The sequence below is a fragment of the Natrix helvetica genome (assembly GCF_964273705.1).
Source record: "Natrix helvetica genome assembly, chromosome: 6".
Classification (NCBI taxonomy): domain Eukaryota; kingdom Metazoa; phylum Chordata; class Lepidosauria; order Squamata; family Natricidae; genus Natrix; species Natrix helvetica.
Window position 1 is genome coordinate 77590594 of NC_138553.1, and position 21687 is coordinate 77612280.

Sequence of the window (21687 nt, forward strand, 5' to 3'; positions counted from 1 at the left end):
TGCGTGCAGAAGGAGAGAGCTGTTTATCCATCGTAGCTTGCCCTGACAGTCTCGGTACCTTCTTTGGGGTGGGGTTTCTTCCTTAAATAGTTCCTGATTAAAACATTGGGTTCCCTCTCTCATGATTGTTTAACTTGGTGCTGTAATAAAATTGCAGATAATTGAAATCAGTGTGATCCAAACACACAAGGGTTAAGGAAATGCAATGCAATGCAATTGAATGGAGTGCAACTGAATGCATTAGCATTTAGACTTATATGCCACTTTACAGTGCTTTACAACGTTTGCTAAGCGGTTTACAGAGTCAGCATATTGCCCCCAACAATTTGGATCTCATTTTAGGATGGAAAGGTGGCTCAGTGGCTAAGACGCTGAGCTTGTCGATCAGTGAGGTTAGCAATTCAGTTGTTCGAATCCCTAGTGCCGCATAACAGAGTGAGCTCCCATTACTTTTCCCAGCTTCTGCCAACCTAGCAGTTTGAAAGCACATAAAAATGCAAGTAGCCGAATCAAAAATAAAAAGAAAGATAGTTGGGATCAAAACTGGAAACCAAACCCTGAAAGATTTGAGACAAGCAAGCTGCCTCATTGGCTTAGCTAAAAATATTAGATTATGTTGTTAATGATTATAGGATATATAATATCATCTTTGGACGAACCCAATAGGGAAAGGGGAAATCTTAATTAATCTTAAATATTGCGAAGGCTAATGTAATGTTATGGGACGCGGTGGCTCATTGGCTAAGACGCTGAACTTGTCGATCAGAAAGATCGGTAGTTCAGCGGTTCGAATCCCTAGTGCCGCATAACAGAGTGAGCTCCCATTACATGCCCCAGCTTCTGCCAACCTAGCAGTTCGAAAGTACATAAAAATGCAAGTAGACAAAAAAGAACCACCTTTGGTGGGAAGGTAACAGCGTTCCGTGTGCCTTCGGCATTGAGTCATGCTGGCCACGTGACCACAGAGACGTCTTCGGACAGCGCTGGCTCTTCGGCTTTGAAATGAAGATGAGCACCGCCCCCTAGAGTTGGGAATGACTAGCACCCATGTACGAAGGGAACCTTTACCTGTAATTGAGACCTGTTAATGCATATTTAAGTTTTATAGTAAGAAACGTGGTTCATGGTATCCCCATTCCTAACCGAGAAATGTTTTATTTCCTAGTATTTGCAGGCATGGTGCGTGGGTGTGCAACAATCAGCCCTGTCCAGGTATGTTGGTCCCGGAACATTCAGTGAGTGAATTGTTGTTTATTCCCATTATATATAGGTTTCCTTCCGTTATATTCTGGCTTTTCTCTTCCTCAAACTGTGCATTCAGAATCTTGCCAGAAGTCATTTGCTTTCCTCCGTTTTCATAGTCAACAGAGCAATAGCCCTTAGACTTATATACCACTTCACAGTGCTTTTACAGCCCTCTCTAAGCGGTTTACAGAGTCAGCCTATTTCCCCCAACAATCTGGGTCCTCATTTGACCCACCTTGGAAGGATGGAAGGCTGAGTCAACCTTGAGCCAATCAGAATCAAACTGCTGGCAGAATTAGCCCACAATACTGCATTCTGACCACTGTTCCACAAGGAAGGAGAATGAGGAAGGAAGGAAGGAAGGAAGGAAGGAAGGAAGGAAGGAAGGAAGGAAGGAAGGAAGGAAGGAAGGAAGGAAGGAAGGAAGGAAGGAATAGCAATAGCACTTAGACCTATATACCACTTTATAGTGCTTTAGAGCCCTCTCTAAGCGGTTTACAGAGTCAGCCTATTGCCCCCAACAATCTGGGTCCTCTTTTTACTGACCTGAGAAGGATGGAAGGCTGAGTTTACCTTGAGCCTGTTGAGATTCAAACTGCCAGATTGCAGGCAGCCAGCAGAAGAGCCTGCAGTACCTCATTTTAACCACTGCGCCACCCATGATTCTCAGTTTAGCTGTTCTATTCTTTGGGTTTCAACTTTTCCCCCCTCTAAGCTTCTTTCAAATCCCAATCCAGCATTGGTCCCAGTTCATTTCTCAACTATTTTTTGTTGGGGGTTCAGGGCCCAGCTGCAGAAGAGGGAAGCAGAGATAACCGGCTCTGCGAGTCCTTTCTTTTTCCGTTGCAGTGGGAGAGCACCGTCTGGGTTCAACAAGTGATACTGAAAGTCAACCTAAGTGCATGACAACCTGAAGTGATACATCAGGAGCATGCAACTTTGGCATCTTTAAGACCGGTGGACTTCAATTCCCAGAATTCCCCATCCAGCCATGCTGGGAGTTGAAGTCCACTGGGTTGTATGCGTTGTAGCTTCAAATAACGCTTCCGCAACCCTCCACAATGCTCCAGCTGGTCAGCGGAGCGGAGCGCAGGCGCTGTACGTGCCATGCGCCTGTGCGAAAACGCCAACAGCTTTAAAACATGGTAAGGAGCTCGAGTGCACCCTCTGGAGCTCAGCTCCGTACCGGAATGGTACCCGGTGCTCTGGGCAGGCTCTGGTACGCCCGTACCGAGACGTATCTCCTGCAACCCACCACGGACACCCTCCCTCCCAACCAACAGCAGAAGGAGTTTTGCTTTGCAGAAGGGTGCGGATTCTCCTAATTTGTTTACAGTGTTTAAAAAAGCTTCACCACAAAGAGTCAAGAGATGCTTTCAGCGAGTCAAATGAACAGAGGCTGGAAGAAAACATTGTGGCCCACTAAATGGGGGGAGGGGGAAGGGCACTCCTTCCTTTTCCTCCACCCCCCCCACATCATCTGGCAGAATTGTTTGTGGCAAAATTAATGGTTGCCTCTGAAGCAAAAGCCGAAGATTCAGTGAAAGGCTGAAAGGCTCCTAAGAGTAGCGTCCCGCCATCCATTCCTTCTGGGCTGGATCCTTTTCGTCCGAAATGCACCTTACTTAGGAACATTGTGTCTCTGATTTTCAAGGGACCGCAGACGATTAGCGCCATGAAGAGAAGCCAGTCTTAATTAACCAGCGGAACGACTTGCTTTTGGAAGTTGTGGGTTTCCCGGCACTGAAGGTTTTAAAGAAGGGAGAGGGCAGCTTGTTTGTCTGAAAAGGTATAGGGGCTTGTGCTTGAGCAGGTTGGACTAGAAGACCTCCAAGCTCCCTTCAAACCCTGTTGCTCTGTTAAAACTCTTCCAGAGATACAGTTTAGCATCACCAGGGGTTTTTTGGGAACAGCTTTTTTGTGATTTTATTCGTGAAGCAAACTTGTTGGATCTAAGTCATCAGAAACTCATGTGGACTGATCTTTCTTTCTCTCTTTCTCTCTCTCTCTCTCTTTTCCTTTCTTTCCTTCTTTCCTTTCCCTTCCTTCCTGCCTTTCTTCCTTTATTCATCCCTTCCCTTCCCTCTCCCTCCCTCCCTCTCTCTTCTTTCTTTCTTTCTTTCTTTCTTTCTTTCTTTCTTTCTTTCTTTCTTTCTTTCTTTCTTTCTTTCTTTCTTTCTTCCCTTCCTTCCTTTCCCTTTCTTCCTTTTCCTTCCTTCCTTTCCCTTCCCTCTCCCTCTCTTTCTTTCTTTCTTTCTTTCTTTCTTTCTTTCTTTCTTTCTTTCTTTCTTTTTCTTCCTTCCCTCCCTTCCTTTCCCTTCCTTTCCCTTCCTTTCTGTTCCTTTCCCTCCCTCCCTTCCCTCCTCCCTTCCCTTTCTTCTTTTCCCTTCCTTTCCCTTCCTTCCTGTCTTCCTTTATTCATCCCTTCCCTTCCCTCTCCCTCCCTCCCTCTCTCTTCCTTCTTTCTTTCTTTCTTTCTTTCTTTCTTTCTTTCTTTCTTTCTTTTTTCTTTCTTTCTTCCCTTCCTTCCTTTCCCTTTCTTCCTTGTCTTCCTTCCTTCCTTTCCCTTCCCTCTCCCTCTCTCTCATTCTTTCTTTCTTCTTTCTTTCTTTCTTTCTTTCTTTCTTTCTTTCTTTCTTTCTTTTTCTTCCTTCCCTCCCTTCCTTTCCCTTCCTTTCTGTTCCTTTCCCTCCCTCCCTTCCCTCCTCCCTTCCCTTTCTTCTTTTCCCTTCCTTTCCCTTCCTTCCTGTCTTCCTTTATTCATTCCTTCCCTTCCCCTCCCGTTCCTCTCCCTCCCTCCATCTCTCTCTCTTTCTCTCTCTCTCTCTCCCACTTTTAATTTATTTATTTTACTGGAGGTTTTTCAGAAGAGGCTGGACAGCCACTTGTCTGGAATAGTATAGGGGGTTGGATTAGAAGACATCCAAGGTCTCTTCTAACACTGTTTTTCTTTCTTTCATTCTTTCTTTCTTCTTTCCTTCCTTCCTTTTCTTTTCTTTCTTCTCTCTTCTTTCTCTCTATCTCTTTCTTTTTTATTAAATTTATTTGTCATCAATCTCACTGTCGAATGACTTTTGGTAGTTTACAATATCCTAAAAACAAGGGTGTTAAAGTATTAAAAATGAACAAAAATTGAGGAAACTAGGAACCAGTAGACAAACGGGATAGAGGTGGGATTTCCTTCTGAATCCACTATCTCCAGCATGGAATACCCCCATCGGGACCCCCGACCAATCAGCGGAGTTAAGTTCTGAGGCCCTTTCAGACTAATCTCAGCCTAATGAGATATCATAGAAACGATGTACTCTTTCTCAGAAGATTAGCTTTATGGTTTGCCATAAATCTTAATAAAGTTAGGGTGATTGCATTATTATTAATGGATTTGGGGAAATAATGAACTATTAACCGTTCAGCAAATGGCCACTTCATGGTCTTAACCAATTGCTAAATAACTTTTGCTCATATCTTTGCGATAAGGAATGGAAAATGTTGGCTTCTGTAAGCTGGCGACTTATTAATATCAAACAACGCATAACAGAAGTCTTTTAACATTGATACTACCTAAAGTCCAGTGATGGGTTTCCAATTTTTTTACTACTGATTTGCAATGCTTTTACGCATGCACAGAAGCGGTCCGGGCAGGTGGGCGGAGCCTCCCTCCGCCGCCACTACTGGTTCGCCCGATCCGGGCTGAACCGGCAGAAACTCACCTCTGCTGAAGTCAGAATAGCTGGAGTAGTGCTTCCCAATTTCCAGATGTATGGACTTCAACTCCCAGAATTCTCATCAATGGTCCCAGCTGGCTGTGGAATTCTGAGAGTTGGAAGTCCACAGTTTTGGACATTCCCCAGGTTGGGAAATCTTGATCTGGAGGAACTTTCCTATGTGAGAATTGAAAAACAAAGAACGTAGACGATTTCATTTGGGATTTAGGGATTTTGGTGTATAATCACTTTATGGTTTTAAGCCCCAAGGGTGGCATTGTTTAGAAACAGACAGCGGTCTGTTTTTGAGAATTTGAGGAGCCTTTAAGCTTAAAAAAAATTGAAGCAAAGTTGATATTTATTTATTTATTTGTTCAATGTATACGACCACCTATCTTGTGATTCTGGGCAGCCCACAAATTTACAAGAATTAAAGCAAACTAAATGAGTCAGCAGTTGCTAAAAAAAGCCAACACAGTTCTAGGTTGCATAAACAGAGGGATAGAATCAAGATCGTGTGAAGTGTTAATACCACTTTATAATGCCTTGGTAAGGCCACACTTGGAATCCTGCATTCAGTTTTGGTTGCCACGATGTAGAAAAGATGTGGAGACTCTAGAAAGAGTGCAGAGAAGAGCAACAAAGATGATGAGGGGACTGGAGGCTAAAACATATGAAGAACGGTTGCAGGAACTGGGTATGTCTAATTTGATGAAAAGAAGGACCAGGGGAGACATGATAGTAGTCTTCTAATATCTCAGGGGTTGCCACAAAGAAGAGGGAGTCAAACTATTCTCCAAGGCACCTGAAGGTAGAACAAGAATGGATGGAATCTAAATGAGGAGAGAAGCAACTTAGAAATAAGGAGAAATTTATGGACAGTTGAACAATTAATCAATGGAACAACTTGCTTCCAGAAGTTGTGAATGCCCCAACACTGGAAGTTTTTAAGAAGATGTTGGATAACCATTTGTCTGAGATGGTGTAGGGTTTCCTGCCTAAGCAGGGGGTTGGACTAGAAGACCTCCAAGGTCCTTTCCAACTCTGTTATTCTATTCTATTCTAAATAATGACTGGAATAGAACAGTCTCAATGGGGAATAAAACAACATTAGCTAGCAGTGTTTGCTTAACCTCCTTGCTCAAACACATTTCTCAATAGCAGCTAAGAAACCATGAAGTGGGAAGGGTCAGACTGAACAAAGGAAGTACACTAATTAAAAACCAACCCCAAAGAATGCAAACCTACTTGAAAGGCAGCCAAAGGCTCGACTGAATTGAAATAAAAGGTGAAACGAACTAAAGGTCATTTGTGACCCCCCCCCCTTTGCAAGAGTTTACGAAGTTCTTGCAAAATTCTTTCAGTTTATTTATCCACCCGAATATGCCTGGATGGAGATGGACTTTAATAAAGGGAAAATATAGACATCTTTTGGTCCAACCCTCTCTGCTCAAGCAGGAGACCCTAGACTACTACTACCTTGCTCAGTAGTAGTAACTGTGAAAGGGATCTTGGAGTCCTAGTGGACAACCATTTAAATATGAGCCAGCAGTGTGCAGCAGCTGCCAAAAAAGCCAACACAGTTCTAGGCTGCATCAACAGAGGGATAGAATCAAGATCACGTGAAGGGTTAATGCCACTTTATAATGCCTTGGTAAGGCCACACTTGGAATCCTGCATTCAGTTCTGGTCGCCACGATGTAAAAAAGATGTGGAGACTCTAAAAAGAGTGCAGAGAAGAGCAACAAAGATGATTAGGGGACTGGAGACTAAAACATATGAAGAACGGTTGCAGGAACTGGGTATGTTTAGCTTAAAGGAAAGAAGGACTAGGGGAGACATGATAGCATTGTTCCAATATCTCAGAGGTTGCCACAAAGAAGAGGGAGTCAAACTATTCTCCAAAGCACCTGAGGGTAGAACAAGAAGCAATGGGTGGAAACTAATCAAGGAGAGAAGCAACTTAGAACTGAGGAGAAATTTCCTGACAGTGAGAACAATTAATCAGTGGAACAGCTTGCCTCCAGAAGTTGTGAATGCCCCAACATTGGAAGTCTTTAAGAGGATGTTGGATAGCCATCTATCTGAAACGGTATAGGGTTTCCTGCCTAGGCAGGGGGTTGGACTAGAAGACCTCCAAGGTCCCATCCAACTCTACTATTGTATTGTATTATTATATCTATAGAGATTCTCAGTCATTCCAGGTTATGGCTGTCCCAAAGGTGCTTTTTTCAAGAGGCAACTGGACTTCGTTGTTTTTCTTTGAAGACCTTTCGCTGCTCATCCAAGAAGTTTTGGGGATGAGAAGCAAAACATCTTCAAAGAAAAAACAATGAAGTCCAGTTGCCTCTTGAAAAAAGCACCTTTGGGAAAGCCTAGACTATTTCAGGCAAACAGTTATCCAATCTCTTCTTGACAACCTCAGTGAGGAAGCACCCCTAACTTCTGAAGGCAATCCATTCCATGTTCTCACTATCAGGAAATTTTGCCTTATTTCTAGGATGGATTTCCCTTCAATGATCTTCCATCCATTATTCCTTGTCCAGCCCTCAGGTGCTTGGAGAATAGGTTGATCACCTCTTCCCTTTGGTAGCCCCTCAAATAATGGAAGACTGCTATCATGTCACCCCTAGCTCTTCTTTTCGTTACTCTAAACATACTTCCTTCCTGCAACCATTCTTCATATGTTTTAGCTTCCGGTCTCTTAATCATCTTTGATGCTCTTCTCCACACTTTTTCTAGAGTCAAAACATTTGTTTTGTATTGTGTTGACCAAAACTGGATGCAATATTCCAAGTGTGGTCTTCTAAGGCCTTATAAAGTGGTATTAACACTTCATGTGATCTTGAATCTATCTCTCTGTTTATGCAGCCTAGAACTGTGTTGGCTTTTTTGGCAGCTGCTGCACACGGCTGGCTCATATTTAAATGGTTGTCCACTAGGATTCCAAGATCCCTCTCACAGTTACTGTTGTTGAGCCAGTTACCACCTGTCTTATACCTATGCATTTGGTTTTCCTTGCCTAAGTGTAAGAAGACCTTGGTTTTCCTACCACTCAATTCCATTTTGTTGGATCATGTTCTGCATCTGAGGGCAGAACAAGAAGCAATGGGTGGAAACTAATCAAGGAGAGAAGCAACTTAGAACTGAGGAGAAATTTCCTGACAGTTAGAACGATTAATCAGTGGAACAGCTTGCCTCCAGAAGTTGTGAATGCCCAACACTGTCTTTAAGAAGATGTTGGATAGCCATCTGTCTGAGACGGTATAGGGTTTCCTGCCTAGGCATGGGGTTGGACTAGAAGGCCTCCAAGGTCCCTTCCAACTCTGCTATTGTATTGTATCATAGGCCCCAATGCTCAAATCTGTCAAGATCCTTCTGGATCTTAAGCTTATCTTCTAAAGTGTTGGCTGTTCTCTCCACTTTAATATCAGCTGCAAATTTGATGAGTTCCCTTTCTAACTAAAGATGCTTTTCATGAAACAATTTAGGTGAGGGGGGAAAATGCTGGGCCAGTGAGCTTTCTGATAATGTCATCGAAATCCCCCAAAAAGCTTTAGACTTTGTTGTTAGTTGTGAAGTTGTGTCCGACCCATCGCGACCCCCATGGACAACGCTCCTCCAGGCCTTCCTGTCCTCTCCATTTAAGCTCATGCCTACTGCTTCCTTGACTCCATCCAGCCACCTCCTCCTCTGTCGTCCCATTTTTCTTCTTTTGCCCTCAGTCCTTCCCAGCATGAGGCTCTTCTCCAATGAGTCCTTTGTTCTCATTAGGTGGCCGAAGTGTTTGAGTTTCATCTTCAGGATTTAGGACCTTCTAAAGAGCAGTCAGGGTTGATCTCCTCCAGGACTGACCAGTTTGATCGCCTTGCAGGCCAAGGGACTTGCAGGAGTCCTTCTCCAGCACCAGAGTTCAAATGACTCGATTCTTTGGCACTCTGCCTTTCTTATGGTCCAACTTTCACAGCCATCCATTGCAACTGGGAAACCATAGCCTTAACTATATGCACTTTTGTTGGCAGAGTGATGTCTCTGCTTTTTAGTATGCTGTCTAGATTTGCCAGAGCTTTCCTCCCCAGGAGTAAGTGTCTTTTAATTTCTTGGCTGCAGTCCCCATCTGCGGTGATCTTGGAGCCCAGGAAAATAAAATCGGTCACTACTTCCATGATCTTAGTTTTCTTAATGTTGGGTTTCAAGCCAACTTTTGCACTCTCCTTCTTTACCCACATCAAGAAAACTAGTTCCTCTTCACTTTCTGCCGTCAGAGTGGTATCATCTTTAGACTTTAGCTGCAAACAAACACACTCATTTGTTTCAAATCCAGAACACGTTTTATTACTACTATTACTATTACTATTATTATTTCAGTCAAAGCAGGCAATTTAGTCTAATGGAAAATTGTGATCTGCAGTTCATTTGCAAGTAAGCCTTTGCAATTTTTTTCCCCCTAGGAGAGTGTTCCGTCACTGGTCAATCCCATTTCAAAAGCTTTGACAACAAGCATTTCACCTTCAGTGGAGTCTGTCACTACTTGTTCGCAGGAGATTGCGAGGGGAACTCCTTTTCTGTCTTCATTGAGACCGTCCAAGTAAGAGCATCTTTGTTGAAAGAGAAAATGGTGGTGGAAATAAATATATGTGGGTATGTCAGAGTTTTGTTTTGCAGAAAAATCAAATCCAGAAAGCACACAGGGATAGCTGATTCAGCTGGATTCGTTGACTTCTTTATGTACATAATAACAGATGGATAAATGTACAATACCAATAGCTGATTTTTTCAATGGGGTAGAAGTTACAAGCAGAACACAAGCTGGGGAGAACAGTTTCATCTCAGAGTTCACAGCAGACTGATTAGTTTCAGTTTCAATTCTCAGCACAGACTCAGATCTATTTAAGCTCCCATTGGCTGACTTAGTTGCTATGCCTATTCATTGGCTGACCTTGTTCCCATGTCTCTCCCAGTCATGAATATTCTAACAGGGCACCAGGGAACAGGTCTCTGATAGAAGAGAATATTTGTAGTTCAGGGCTGGCACTGATGATGTTACCTAGTATGGTAATGAAACATCTTCACGAGAAACAACCAAGTTCAGACACAACCAAGGACCCCACAGAATAGGTCTCCATCCTCTCACCCCTTAAAAGTCATTTCAGAGGTGCACAATGATACCTTCATACACTCCCCCCAATCCCCGCCCCTAATCCATCCAAAAGTTAAAGCTCATTGTAAGGTTTAAGGCAAGAAGACAGATTACATTATTAAATATTATTATTTGATGATATTACATTAGATAATTAAATATAATTAAATACTATTCAATATTTGAAGAGCCTCATTTTAAGGGTATTTAAGGAAGCTATATGCATGCTTTATTTAAATCAAAACAGCATTTCATTTGTGTCCTAGTCCCACACCAAGGTTAAGTGTGGCTTTCATCAGGTAGTAAACGTGGAGTATGTGTGTCAGACCTGCCCCAGTCTGATATTCTTAGGAGAGAAAGACCCTCGACTCCATTTGGTTGAAGCGATAGGTTCTTTTCCTAAAAGATGTCGGTTGCAGTAACGTCAGGTGAGAACTAAAGTCCACACACTCAAAAAATACACAAAGTTTCTCCACATCCCAGCCCTCCCGCCATGACCACTTCAGACAATAAGAGTCCACATGGGTGTTTTGAGAATGCTGAGATGTTGAGAGTAGTTCTCATTCTTTCTCAGGATACACGGGCTTGGGTACTGACACAAACTGGCTCCGAGCTCTCTTACTATTCATCAAGTGGTCATTCCCCCCTCCCCAATTTCCCATCATGGACACATGCAGGTTGATTGCCCATTTGTTCATCCTCCCCATGCTCCCCAGTGGAGGGATTTAAAATTTTTACTACTGGCTATGTGGGCATGGCTTGGTGGGCATGGTGTGGCTTGGTGGGCGTGACTTGGTGGGTGTGGTAGCGGAAGGATTTCCTCCCCACTCCAGGGGAAGGTTACTGCAAAATCCCTATTCCCTCACCACTCCAGGGGAAGGTTACTGCAAAATCCCCATTCCCTCCCCACTCCAGGGGAAGGATACTGCAAAATCCCTATTCCCTCCCCACTCCAGGGGAAGGATACTGCAAAATCCCCATTCCCTCCCCACTCCAGGGGAAGGATACTGCAAAATCCCTATTCCCTCCCCACTCCAGGGGAAGGTTACTGCAAAATCCCCATTCCCTCCCCACTCCAGGGGAAGGATACTGCAAAATCCCTATTCCCTCCCCACTCCAGGGGAAGGTTACTGCAAAATCCCCATTCCCTCCCCACTCCAGGGGAAGGATACTGCAAAATCCCTATTCCCTCCCCACTCCAGGGGAAAGATACTGCAAAATTTCCATCCCCTCCCCACTCCTGGGAGAAGGATACTGCAAAATCTCCATTCCCTCCCCACTCCAGGGGAAGGATACTGCAAAATCCCCATTCTCTCCCCTCGGGAGGCAGAGAATAGATGGGGGCAGGGCCAGCCAGAGGTGGTATTTACTGGTTCTCCGTACTACTCAAAATTTCCGCTACCAGTTCTCCAGAACTGGTCAGAACCTGCTGAATACCACCTCTGATATCCCCCCCCCCATCCTCCCCTTTGATGGCAGGATGCCAGCAAGTCACCAAGCCAAAAATGACAGACCTGCCAATGGGTCAAAATCTGTCTCGTGATAGGAGTGGCATCATGATAAAGTTCTTTGGTGTGTGTGCTGATGTACAGTATCAGGAAGGAAGGAGTGCCCGCAACCCACAATTCTTCTGTTGCTTCTTTGGCAAGAGGCCCACTGAAAAGGAAACCCCATCCTCTTTCAGAAACGGATCCAGAACTTCTGGGAACAGAAAATATTGTTTGCAGAATCAGGGAACGTGGGAAAACAGCAAGGGAAGTCTCAGAAAACGCAACATTTTTTCAGCTTACAACAATAGATTTCAAATAGGAAAGCAGAAGTTGTGAATCTTATATACTGCTTAAGGAAATACATTGTGAACTGAAGTTTGCTGAGCAAGCACAATAGCATTGAGATCAGTAGAATAACAGAGTTGGAAGGGACCTTGGAGGTCTTCTAGTCCAACCCCCTACTTCAAGGGAACATCTAATTCCCACAGCACTGTTTTATGCCTAAAGACATGACTACTACGCATGTAGTCAGACTGTATTGCTATTATCCTTCTCCTCTTTCTCAACTTCTCATTTTTCATCTTTCCCCATCTTCTTATCTTTCCCACTATCTTCTCCTATTGGTGTCTTATGGTTATAACTACAAGAGCTTATGCACCAGAGACAATTTCCTTGTGTCTAATCACACTTGGCCAATAAAGAATATTCTATTCTATTCTATTCTATTCTGTTCTATTCTATTCTATTCTATTCTATTCTACTCTACTCTACTCTATTCTACTCTACTCCTTCTACTCGTACTCCTCCTCTACATTCTTATTCCATTATTCTACTCTACTCCTCCTACTTCTCCTACTCCTCCTATTCCTCTACATTCTTATTCCATTATTCTACTCTACTCTACTCTACTCTACTCTACTCTACTCTACTCTACTCTACTCTACTCTACTATACTATACTATACTATACTATACTCCATTCATTCCATTCCATTCCATTCCACTACACTACATTCCACTACACTACACTCCAGAGGTAGTATTCTACCGGTTCGGACCAGATCAGCCAAACCAGTAGCAGAAATCATGGGTGGCTCCTCCCACCCATGTGGGGCTTTATGGCATCCCATTTAGGCCCCCTTTTCACCAAAAGCGCATGCATGGAATGACCTGCGCATGCATGAAGATGGACATTTGCGAACTGGTAGGGAAGGTAAGTGTATACCACCCCTGCTCCACTCCACTCCATACCATTACCATTCTGTTCCTACTCTACTTTTGCTACTGATCTACTGAAGTCATAACTCAGCTTAAATGTCCTTTTTGATGTCTCCCCAGTGTGCTGATGACCGTGACGCAGTTTGTACCCGCTCAGTCTCTGTGCAGCTCCAGGATGAGAACCTCACTATTAAATTGAAACATGGTGGTGGTGTGTCTGTCAACGGGCAGGATGTTCAGATTCCCTTCCTACAAAGTATGTTGTCTTCTTGCTAATGTCACTTTCTGCATTTCCAGGAGGAAGACCTCCAGCTCATGTTTGCATACAGCAGGGATGGGGAAAGATGACTCTTTTATGACTTGTGGACTTCAACTCCCAGAATTCCTGAGCCAGCCATGCTGGCTTACAGGTTCAGCGTCTAGAATCCCAAAACATCTCCCTTATCAAGGCAGGAAGGAACTTGGTCTGAAATCCTTCTGGCTTGTTACCAGTTGCAGATGTACATTATTGGGGATAGCAGAGTGTTTTGTGATATAGAAAGAAGCTTCAGAAACCAGTTGATACTTGCTATGACTGCATGTATGGGCAATCTTCAACTTACATCTATCTGTTTAGCGTTTGAAGTTATCGCACCGCTGAAAAGATTAACTTGGCACTGGTCCTCACCCTTACAACCATTGCAGCCATCCCCACAGTCACGTGATCAAAAATTGGATACTTGGCGACCAGCGTATTTATGACAGTTTCAATATCCCGGGGACACGTGATCATCAGTTGTGACCTTCCGACTGAGCAGTCAATAGGAAAAACTGGATTTGCTTAAAGATTCCTTTCCATGTTCTATTCTTATTCTATTCTTATTCTTATTCTCTTCTCTACTACACTCTACACTCTACACTCTACACTCTACATTCTACTCTACTCTACACTCTACACACTACACACTACACTACTCTACTCTACACTCTACACTCTACTCTATTCTACTCTACTCTACACTCTACACTCTACACTTTACTCTACTCTACACTCTACACTACTCTACTCTACACTCTACACTCTACACTCTACACTACTCTACTCTACACTCTACACTCTACTCTACTCTACACTCTACATTCTACACTACTCTACTCTACACTACACTCTACACTCTACACTCTACACAACTCTACTATACACTCTACGCTCTACGCTCTACACTCTACTCTACTCTACTCTACACTCTACACTACTCTACTCTAGTCTACACTCTAGTCTACACTCTACTACACTCTATTCTACTTTCAGGTACAATTTAAATTAGGTCATATTCTGTCCTGGAAGGACAGCCTAAACGTGTTCCTTTCTTTCCAGCTTCTGCTTCTGGGGAAATTCAGATAACAAAAATACACACAAGCCCACTCCCCCACTCATTCCTTTGTTATTTAACTGGAAGGGAGTTGTGAGTAAGGGAGTTAGTCAACAGGTCTGCCTACATTTCCTTACCAGAAGGGAAGGGAGGATTACAAAAAGAACTGCATGTGTGTTTTGATGTGGCCTGGCTCTCTAAGACCTTGAGGTATCTTTCCGTAGATTGCTTTAATGTCAGACTGATTTAATCATCGTGGGGATCCTGCAAAGTTTCCTGTGCTTTGCTGGGATAGCTTTTCTTTGAATTAGAGCAAAGTTACTTGCTAAGTGAGGGCCAAGCAGACCTTAAATGTAGAGCACTTGGGTATTTTATTAATAGAATAACAGAGTTGGAAGGGACCTTGGAGGTCTTCTGTCCAGCCCCTTGCTCAAACAGGAGAACCTATACCTGTGATGGCGTGCCCAAAGTGAGGTTTTCAAGAAGAGACTGGACTGAAATGGTGTAGGGTCTCCTGCTTGGATGGGGGTGGGTGGGTGGGGAAGGGTTGCAGTAGATGACTGACAAGGTCCCTTCCATCTCTGTTAATTTGATCCAGCATCAATTGGCTTCATTAATTCCTGCTGTGATGATCTCCAGAGGCTGATTTTGCCTGGTTGGTTAAAGAGGGATGAGGAAGGGACCTTAACAATTACAGTTAATTGAAATAGGAGGAGGAGGAGGAGGAGGAGGAGGAGGAGGAGGAGGAGGAGGAGGAGGAGGAGGAGGAGGAGGAGGAGGAGGAGGAGAAGAAGAAGAAGAAGAAGAAGAAGAAGAAGAAGAAGAAGAAGAAGAAGAAGAAGAAGAAGAAGAAGAAGAAGAAGAAGAAGAAGAAGAAGAAGAAACCTGCTTGTTCTTACAAAACGAGCTGCCAAACTGGTTTTCCTCCTTTCCCCCCACCCCCTGAATCTAGGAATGGCAAAAGGGAGATTCCTGGGGAAACCTCTGTTATGCTCTACACAAGCAAAAGCGTGCAGAGAGCCTTGCTGGTTTCTTGTGGTTGTTAGTTGCAAAGTCATGTCCGACCCATCGCAACTCCACGGACAACGTTCCTCCAGGCCTTCCTGTCCTCTACCATCCTCTGAAGTCCATTTAAGCTCACGCCTACTGCTTCGATGACTCCATCCAGCCACCTCATTCTCTGTCGTCCCCTTCTTCTTATGCCTTCAATCGTTCCCAGCATGAGGCTCTTCTCCAGGGAGTCCTTCTCCAGTGGTTTCTTAGGAGGCTTCCAATGGAATATCAGCTTCCCCCCCCTTTTTTTGTTGGAAGAATGAGCTTCCAGTGATCAACGGAGGTCATGCCAGTGGATCAGTCCAGGCTGCCTCTTCGTAGAAGAGATACAAAAGGGACGAGGGTCTGAAATGGCAGTTTGCTGAGTTGCTCATACTTGCTCCCTTACGCCACGCCCTTGTTTCTTCCAGATGCTCTCCACATCCAGCCTACGGTGCTGCCAGCTGTTCACCTCAGTTATAAGGAGAACGTGCACCTCGACTGGGATGGGCTGGGGACCCTTGTAATGAAGGTATGGTTGACTGTTTTCTCCTCACATTTTATTTTCTTTTTTTTCTTAAAAGAGGAAAGTCACACGGCTGTGGCTTGTTGGAAAATCTGACAGTTGCCCTGTAGGAGGTTAAAACCCACCCTTCTGCTACAAAACTGAAATATCCTGGGAAATATTAAGAAGGCAGCATATTATATTTCCTTGGGAGTGAAAAGGGATGAACGTGTTTTTAAAAGACAGAGTGTCTCCCTGAACCTTCCTGCCCCCCTCCCTGCTTTGTCAATGAGCCATTAAAGCCTGAGCTAGTCTACTTTACATAATAAAGGTAGGAGTAGCCTTCTACAGGAACTCATCACATGGCATCTGGGAACTCAACCAAACCTGGACTCAAAACACAGCCTAGAGAGTTGTCCCCGCATGGCCCCATGGGAGTCTGACAACCAATCAGAATACATTTCTTACACAGGAACAGGAAACTGAGAGGTGGGGCCGAACAGAGTATTAAAAAAGCCCAGCAAGCCCCTTCTTCTCTCTCTTTTCTTCTTCACCCAACACCTTAAAGCATGTGATCCCCCTTTTCTGCTCAGGAACTCAAACCATGTGATCCTGTCCACCCTTAAACCATCTTTCCAAGCAGCCTCTGTGTTTCCCGTGTCTTTTTCCCCACTTGGAACTGAACCCAGAAGGACATTTTCTCCCAACAGCCCAATGCTTGGCATTTCAACCCTGCATTCACGCTGCAAAACTCTTTATTTCCCAAACACTGTAAGGGACTGTCTCAGACTTGAGGGCACATCTTTGGGGCCTTTGGCCAGGGCAAAGTTGAGTCATTTCCCTGGAACTTTCTAGAGAAAGGATGCAATTAGTTGACAGGATGACCCTGAACACACAAGGGCAATGTGGGTGGGTGGGTGGGTGGCACACTGGTTTTCCTCCCTGTGGGTAAATGAGAGTCAGAAGGGGGAGGAAAAGTCAAGTCACATATGCCCAGATCTCTGTGATTCAAGATCTGGCTAGATCAAGGGTCAGCAAACTGAGGCTCTGGAGCCGCATGTGGCTCTTTCCTCCCTCTGTTGCGGCTCCGTCACTGGTTGGCACCACAATTTTGAGAGGAGCTTCCGGTGGGGGGGTGGGGGTGGAGAGAAGCCCAGTGCGCCAGGAGAAGACTCTATGGCAAGGGGAGGGTTTACCGGTCGTCTCCACAATTGATTTGGGCTTTCGGTTATGACAGGTAGAGGAAAAAGTATGATGCGCTAGGAGGAGACTCTATGGTGGGGGAACTGAACTTCCGGTCAGCTCCAGAATTGAACAGGGGGCTTCCGGTTAGGGCCTTTGTGACTCCTGGTGTTTTATTTTCTGTGGGAAACGGGTCCAAAGGGCTCTTTGAGTGTTTAAGTTTGCAGACCCCTGGACTAGGAGGATCCCAGATTCAGCTGGCAGCAAAGAGATGGAATGCTCTCTTGGCTGCCTTCTAGGACCTCTATGGCAATGATGGCTAACCTTGCTGTTGTTGTGTGCTGAAAGCCATGTGTGCCCTGCCCCCTCGCACATGTGTGTGTGACTCTCCATGCTCTCCCTGCCCCCTGTGAATGCATCCCACCCCATGCAAGTGCGTCCGACCCCCACATGCCCCCGAACATGCACGCATGACCCCGCACATATGCGCACGACCCCCCTCTCACATGCACATGTATCTCCCACATGCACCCTACCCAGAGACCTGAAAACGGCAGAGACCCGAAAACCATGCCCACCGAGAAAGCTCTGTGTGCCACCTGTGGCATGCATGCCATACGTTTGCCACCATAGCTTTATGACATGGGTGTTAAGCTTGTGGCATCAATGGTCTGTATTTCTCTTTAAAATAGTCTCATTTAGCAACAGAAATTTTGAACTTGATTGTCGTCATAAGTCAAGGTCTACCTGTCCCCAAGGTGCTTTTTCAAGAGGCAACTGGACTTCATTGTTTTTCTTTGAAGACCTTTTTGCTTCTCATCCAAGAAGCTTCTTCAGCTCTGACTGGATGGTGGGGAGTGGAAGGATTGATATTTCTTGCAGACAGCTGAAGACAAAATTCAGTAGTCCATTTGCATTTAAAAGATACAGGCCACTCTTTTGAAGACAGCAAAGTCCACATTTTGGACAGAGAGGACCGCTGGTTTGAAAGAGGGGTCAAAGAGGCCATCTATGACAAAATTGAACAGCCCCCTCTCCACAGAGGGGGAAGGATACAACATCATCTATCTTCACAGAGGGGGAAGGATACAACATCATCTATCTCCACAGAGGGGGAAGGATACAACATCATCTATCTCCACAGAGGGGGAAGGATACAACATCATCTCTCTCCACAGAGGGGGAAGGATACAACATCATCTATCTCCACAGAGGGGGAAGGATACAACATCATCTATCTCCACAGAGGGGGAAGGATACAACATCATCTATCTCCTGTCTACAACACCGTCCTTTCAGCAGTTCCAAGAATGCTCCACACCCATTTGCACCACTCCGGTGATCCTGAGGACAGAGATTAACTTCCCAAGTGGCCTCAACGACCCTCTAAAAAGGATGCAAAGGACCAGCTGTCTGCAAGGAGTATAAATCCTTCCATTCCCCTCCATCTAGTCAGAGCTGAAGAAGCTTCTTGGATGAGAAGCGAAATGCCTTCAAAGAAAAACAAGGAAGTCCAGTTGTCTTTTTAAAAAAGCACCTTGGGGATAACTATGATTGAGAATCTCCATAGACACCAAGAACTAGCTGAATTTCCAATTCACCTTCTAATTTCCCCTTATTTTCTTTTTTCAAACGCTTCTGTTCCTTAAACACTGGTGGTTGGTTGCCTTGGAGCATTAAAAATAATTTAGAGCCCACGCACAACAGGAGGTAGTGCCAAATATTTTGGACAATTGGGGGAAGTGAGTCGTTCCCAATGAGCACAACAGACATTTTATGATAAATGTTGCATAATCTGGGTTTCCTGCTCCATTCCTAAACAATGACATCTTTTCCCTCCCTGCCCTTTAAGTAGTCAACCACCATTTTCAACAAATATATTGAAATATAAATTAAAAAAAAATATTATAGAAAAATATAGACATTTCTAAAACTCCCAGAAACCCTTTATTTTTCCCCAATTACATTATCATTCAATATGATCCCTCTTTTCTCACAGTTGGTAAATGTAATATACAGTAATTAGTACTAATATAAACATATTAACTGTCTTGTAGAATTTCTTTTTAAAGTCTTTGAATTTGGCTGAATTGGTTGATGCCCATACTTCTGCATTTTTTAAATCTGTTTAGAAGTCAGTCTGTCTCAATTGGATAGACTTTGCTTCCAGATGAAGTAATATATAAGCCTAAAGCAGGGGTGTCCAAACCTGGGAACTTTAAGACTTGTGGACTTCAACTCCCAGAATTCCCCATCCAGCATGGCTGGCTGGGGAATTCTAGGAGTTGAAGTCCACAAGTCTTAAAGTTCCCAAGTTTGGACACCCCTGGCCTAAAGGAATGAATAAGGGACGCGGTGGCTCAGTGGGTAAGACGCTGTGCTTGTCAATCAGAAAGGTCGACAGTTTGGCGGTTCGAATCCCTAGCACCACATAACGGAGTGAGCTCCTGTGACTTGTCCCAGCTTCTGCCAACCTAGCGGTTTGAAAGCATGTAAAAATGCAAGTAGGAAAATAGGAACCACCTTTGGTGGGAAGGGAACAGCGTTCCGTGCGTCTTCGGTGTTGAGTCATGCCGGCCACATGATCCCGGAGATGTTTTCGGACAGCGCTGGCTCTTTGGCTTTGAAACGGAGATGAGCAGCGCCCCCTAGAGTCAGGAACGATTAGCACATATGTACGAGGGGAATCTTTACCTTTTAAAAGAATGAACCAAATAATGCAGCCCTTTGCATATTTATTCAGTAGCGATCCCCATTGAGCTCAGTGATAATTATACAAAAGGTTGCATCTTTGACCTGTCTTTGGAATAGTGAAAGATCAAGGTCATGGATCTAGACATAAGCCATTGAAGCCTTGAAGAACAAATTGGTTCACTTGAGGAAAGAGTAATAGAGAATGCTTCCCAAAATTTCTCCCTGCGTTGATGTTCACATTGTTGAGAAGCACCCAGCCTAGGAAGAGAGGAGGGCTCAAACATGGAACTAGCCCGGAGTCACTACGCTACTTTAAAAGGGCTACGACTGACTCCACTAAGTTTCTTGGACCCTTATCTAATTGTTCCCAAGAGAAAGCTGCCAGACCGGGAAGATTCCTGTATTATAGGCAAAACACAATAAAGTAGTTGGCTTGGACTCTGCACGCTTGAGTCTAGTTGTCTGCTCTGACACACACTCCTCAACCCTAAAGTAAGAGTCCGTCAAAGTGAATACCACTTTATAATGCCTTGGTAATGCCACACTTGGAATACTGCATTCAGTTCTGGTCGCCACAATGTAGAAAAGATGTGGAGACTCTAGAAAGAGTGCAGAGAAGAGCAACAAAGATGATTAGGGGACTGGAGGCTGAAACATATGAAGAACGGTTGCAGGAACTGGGTATGTTTAGCTTAAGAGAAAGAAGGACTAGGGGAGACATGACAGCATTGTTCCAATATCTCAAGGGTTGCCACAAAGAAGAGGGAGTCAAACTATTCTCCAAGGCACCTGAGGGTAGGACAAGAAGCAATGGGTGGAAACTAATCAAGGAGAGAAGCAACTTAGAACTGAGGAGAAACTTCCTGACAGTTAGAAGAGCTTGCCTCCAGAAGTTGTGAAAGCCCCAACAGTGGAAGTCTTTAAGAAGATGTTGGGTAGCTATTTGTCTGAAACGGTATAGGGTTTCCTGCCTAGGCAGAGGGTTGGACTAGAAGACCTCCAAGGTCCCTTCCAACTCTACTATTGTATTGTATTGAAACCGAAAGAGAACTGTATAGTAGCAATAAATAAATAAATAAATCAGAACCTTCTTAATTTCAATAAAAATACATTTCCTTAATTGGGAAAAGTGTTGCCAGACTCCGCCTAACTGACTGAACCGATTAGAGATATCCTTTAGCAGCCAACACTCTAATATGCAGGGAGCCCTCGACTTATGACCTTACAATTGAGCCCAAAATTTCTGTTGCTAAGTGAGGCAGTTGTTAAGTAACGTTTCGCTCCATTTGATGACCTTCCCGGCCACATATGTTAAATGAATCGCCGTTGTTGTTTAGTTAGTGGCACGATTGTTAAGCCAACCTGGTTTCCCCATTGATTTACTTCGTCCCGAGGTTGCAAAAGGGTATCACGTGACCCCGGGTACAGAGGCTGGCATTCAGCCGGTTTGGAACGGTTCACAGAACTGGTAGTGGAAATCGTGGGTGGGCCTGCCCACCCGTCCCCAACTCTATGCCGTTCTACTTAGGCACATTTTCAGGCTGCCCGCATATGGGCAAGCCGCGCGTGAGAGCAGAGCGCATGCACGGCCGGCCGTGCACATGCATACTGTAGATGGGGCGCGGCTGAGTGCTAACATTTGTGAACTGGTAGGGAAAGTAAGTGAACGCCTCCCCTGCTTGGGACACTGCAACTGTCATAAGTATGAGTCTGTTGCCAAGCATCTGAACCAGGGGTGAACAGTACCTGGTGCTCCCAGCAGGCATCGATACCGGTCATATCCCACCACTGGTGCGTGCGTGCATATGTGCTTGATGCGCGCTGCGCGTGCATGCACAGTAGTACAAAATTGCTTCTGCGCATGCCTATGGTGCCACCGATAGAACTGGTTCGGAAGCGGGGGTGGCCGAGTTACTACTTCCTCGGCCGAACCGGTCCGAACCAGCAGGAACCCATCTCTGATCTGAACTTTGATCATGTGACCATGGGGATGCTGCAGTGGTTGTAAGTGTGAAAAACGGTCACAAGTCAGTCACTTTTCGGGGATATTGTAACTTTGAATGAAACGAAGTGTTGCACATTGAGGATTGCCTGTAAAGAATTTGTAGCGATTGGGAAAACAAGGC

The 21687-nt window shown here is 44.6% G+C and overlaps 1 protein-coding gene across 2 annotated transcripts in view; it reads left to right on the forward strand.

Annotated features, from left to right (window-relative positions):
• The window catches only part of VWF (von Willebrand factor), a 173055-nt gene that overhangs the window by 31343 nt on the left and 120025 nt on the right, over nt 1–21687 (forward strand). For both annotated transcript variants that reach the window (XM_081957932.1, XM_081957933.1), the window contains 4 exons: nt 1166–1212; nt 9401–9537; nt 12917–13052; nt 15612–15712. In XM_081957932.1, coding sequence (XP_081814058.1) covers nt 1166–1212; nt 9401–9537; nt 12917–13052; nt 15612–15712 — 421 coding nt within the window. The remainder of the gene's footprint in view (nt 1–1165; nt 1213–9400; nt 9538–12916; nt 13053–15611; nt 15713–21687) is intronic.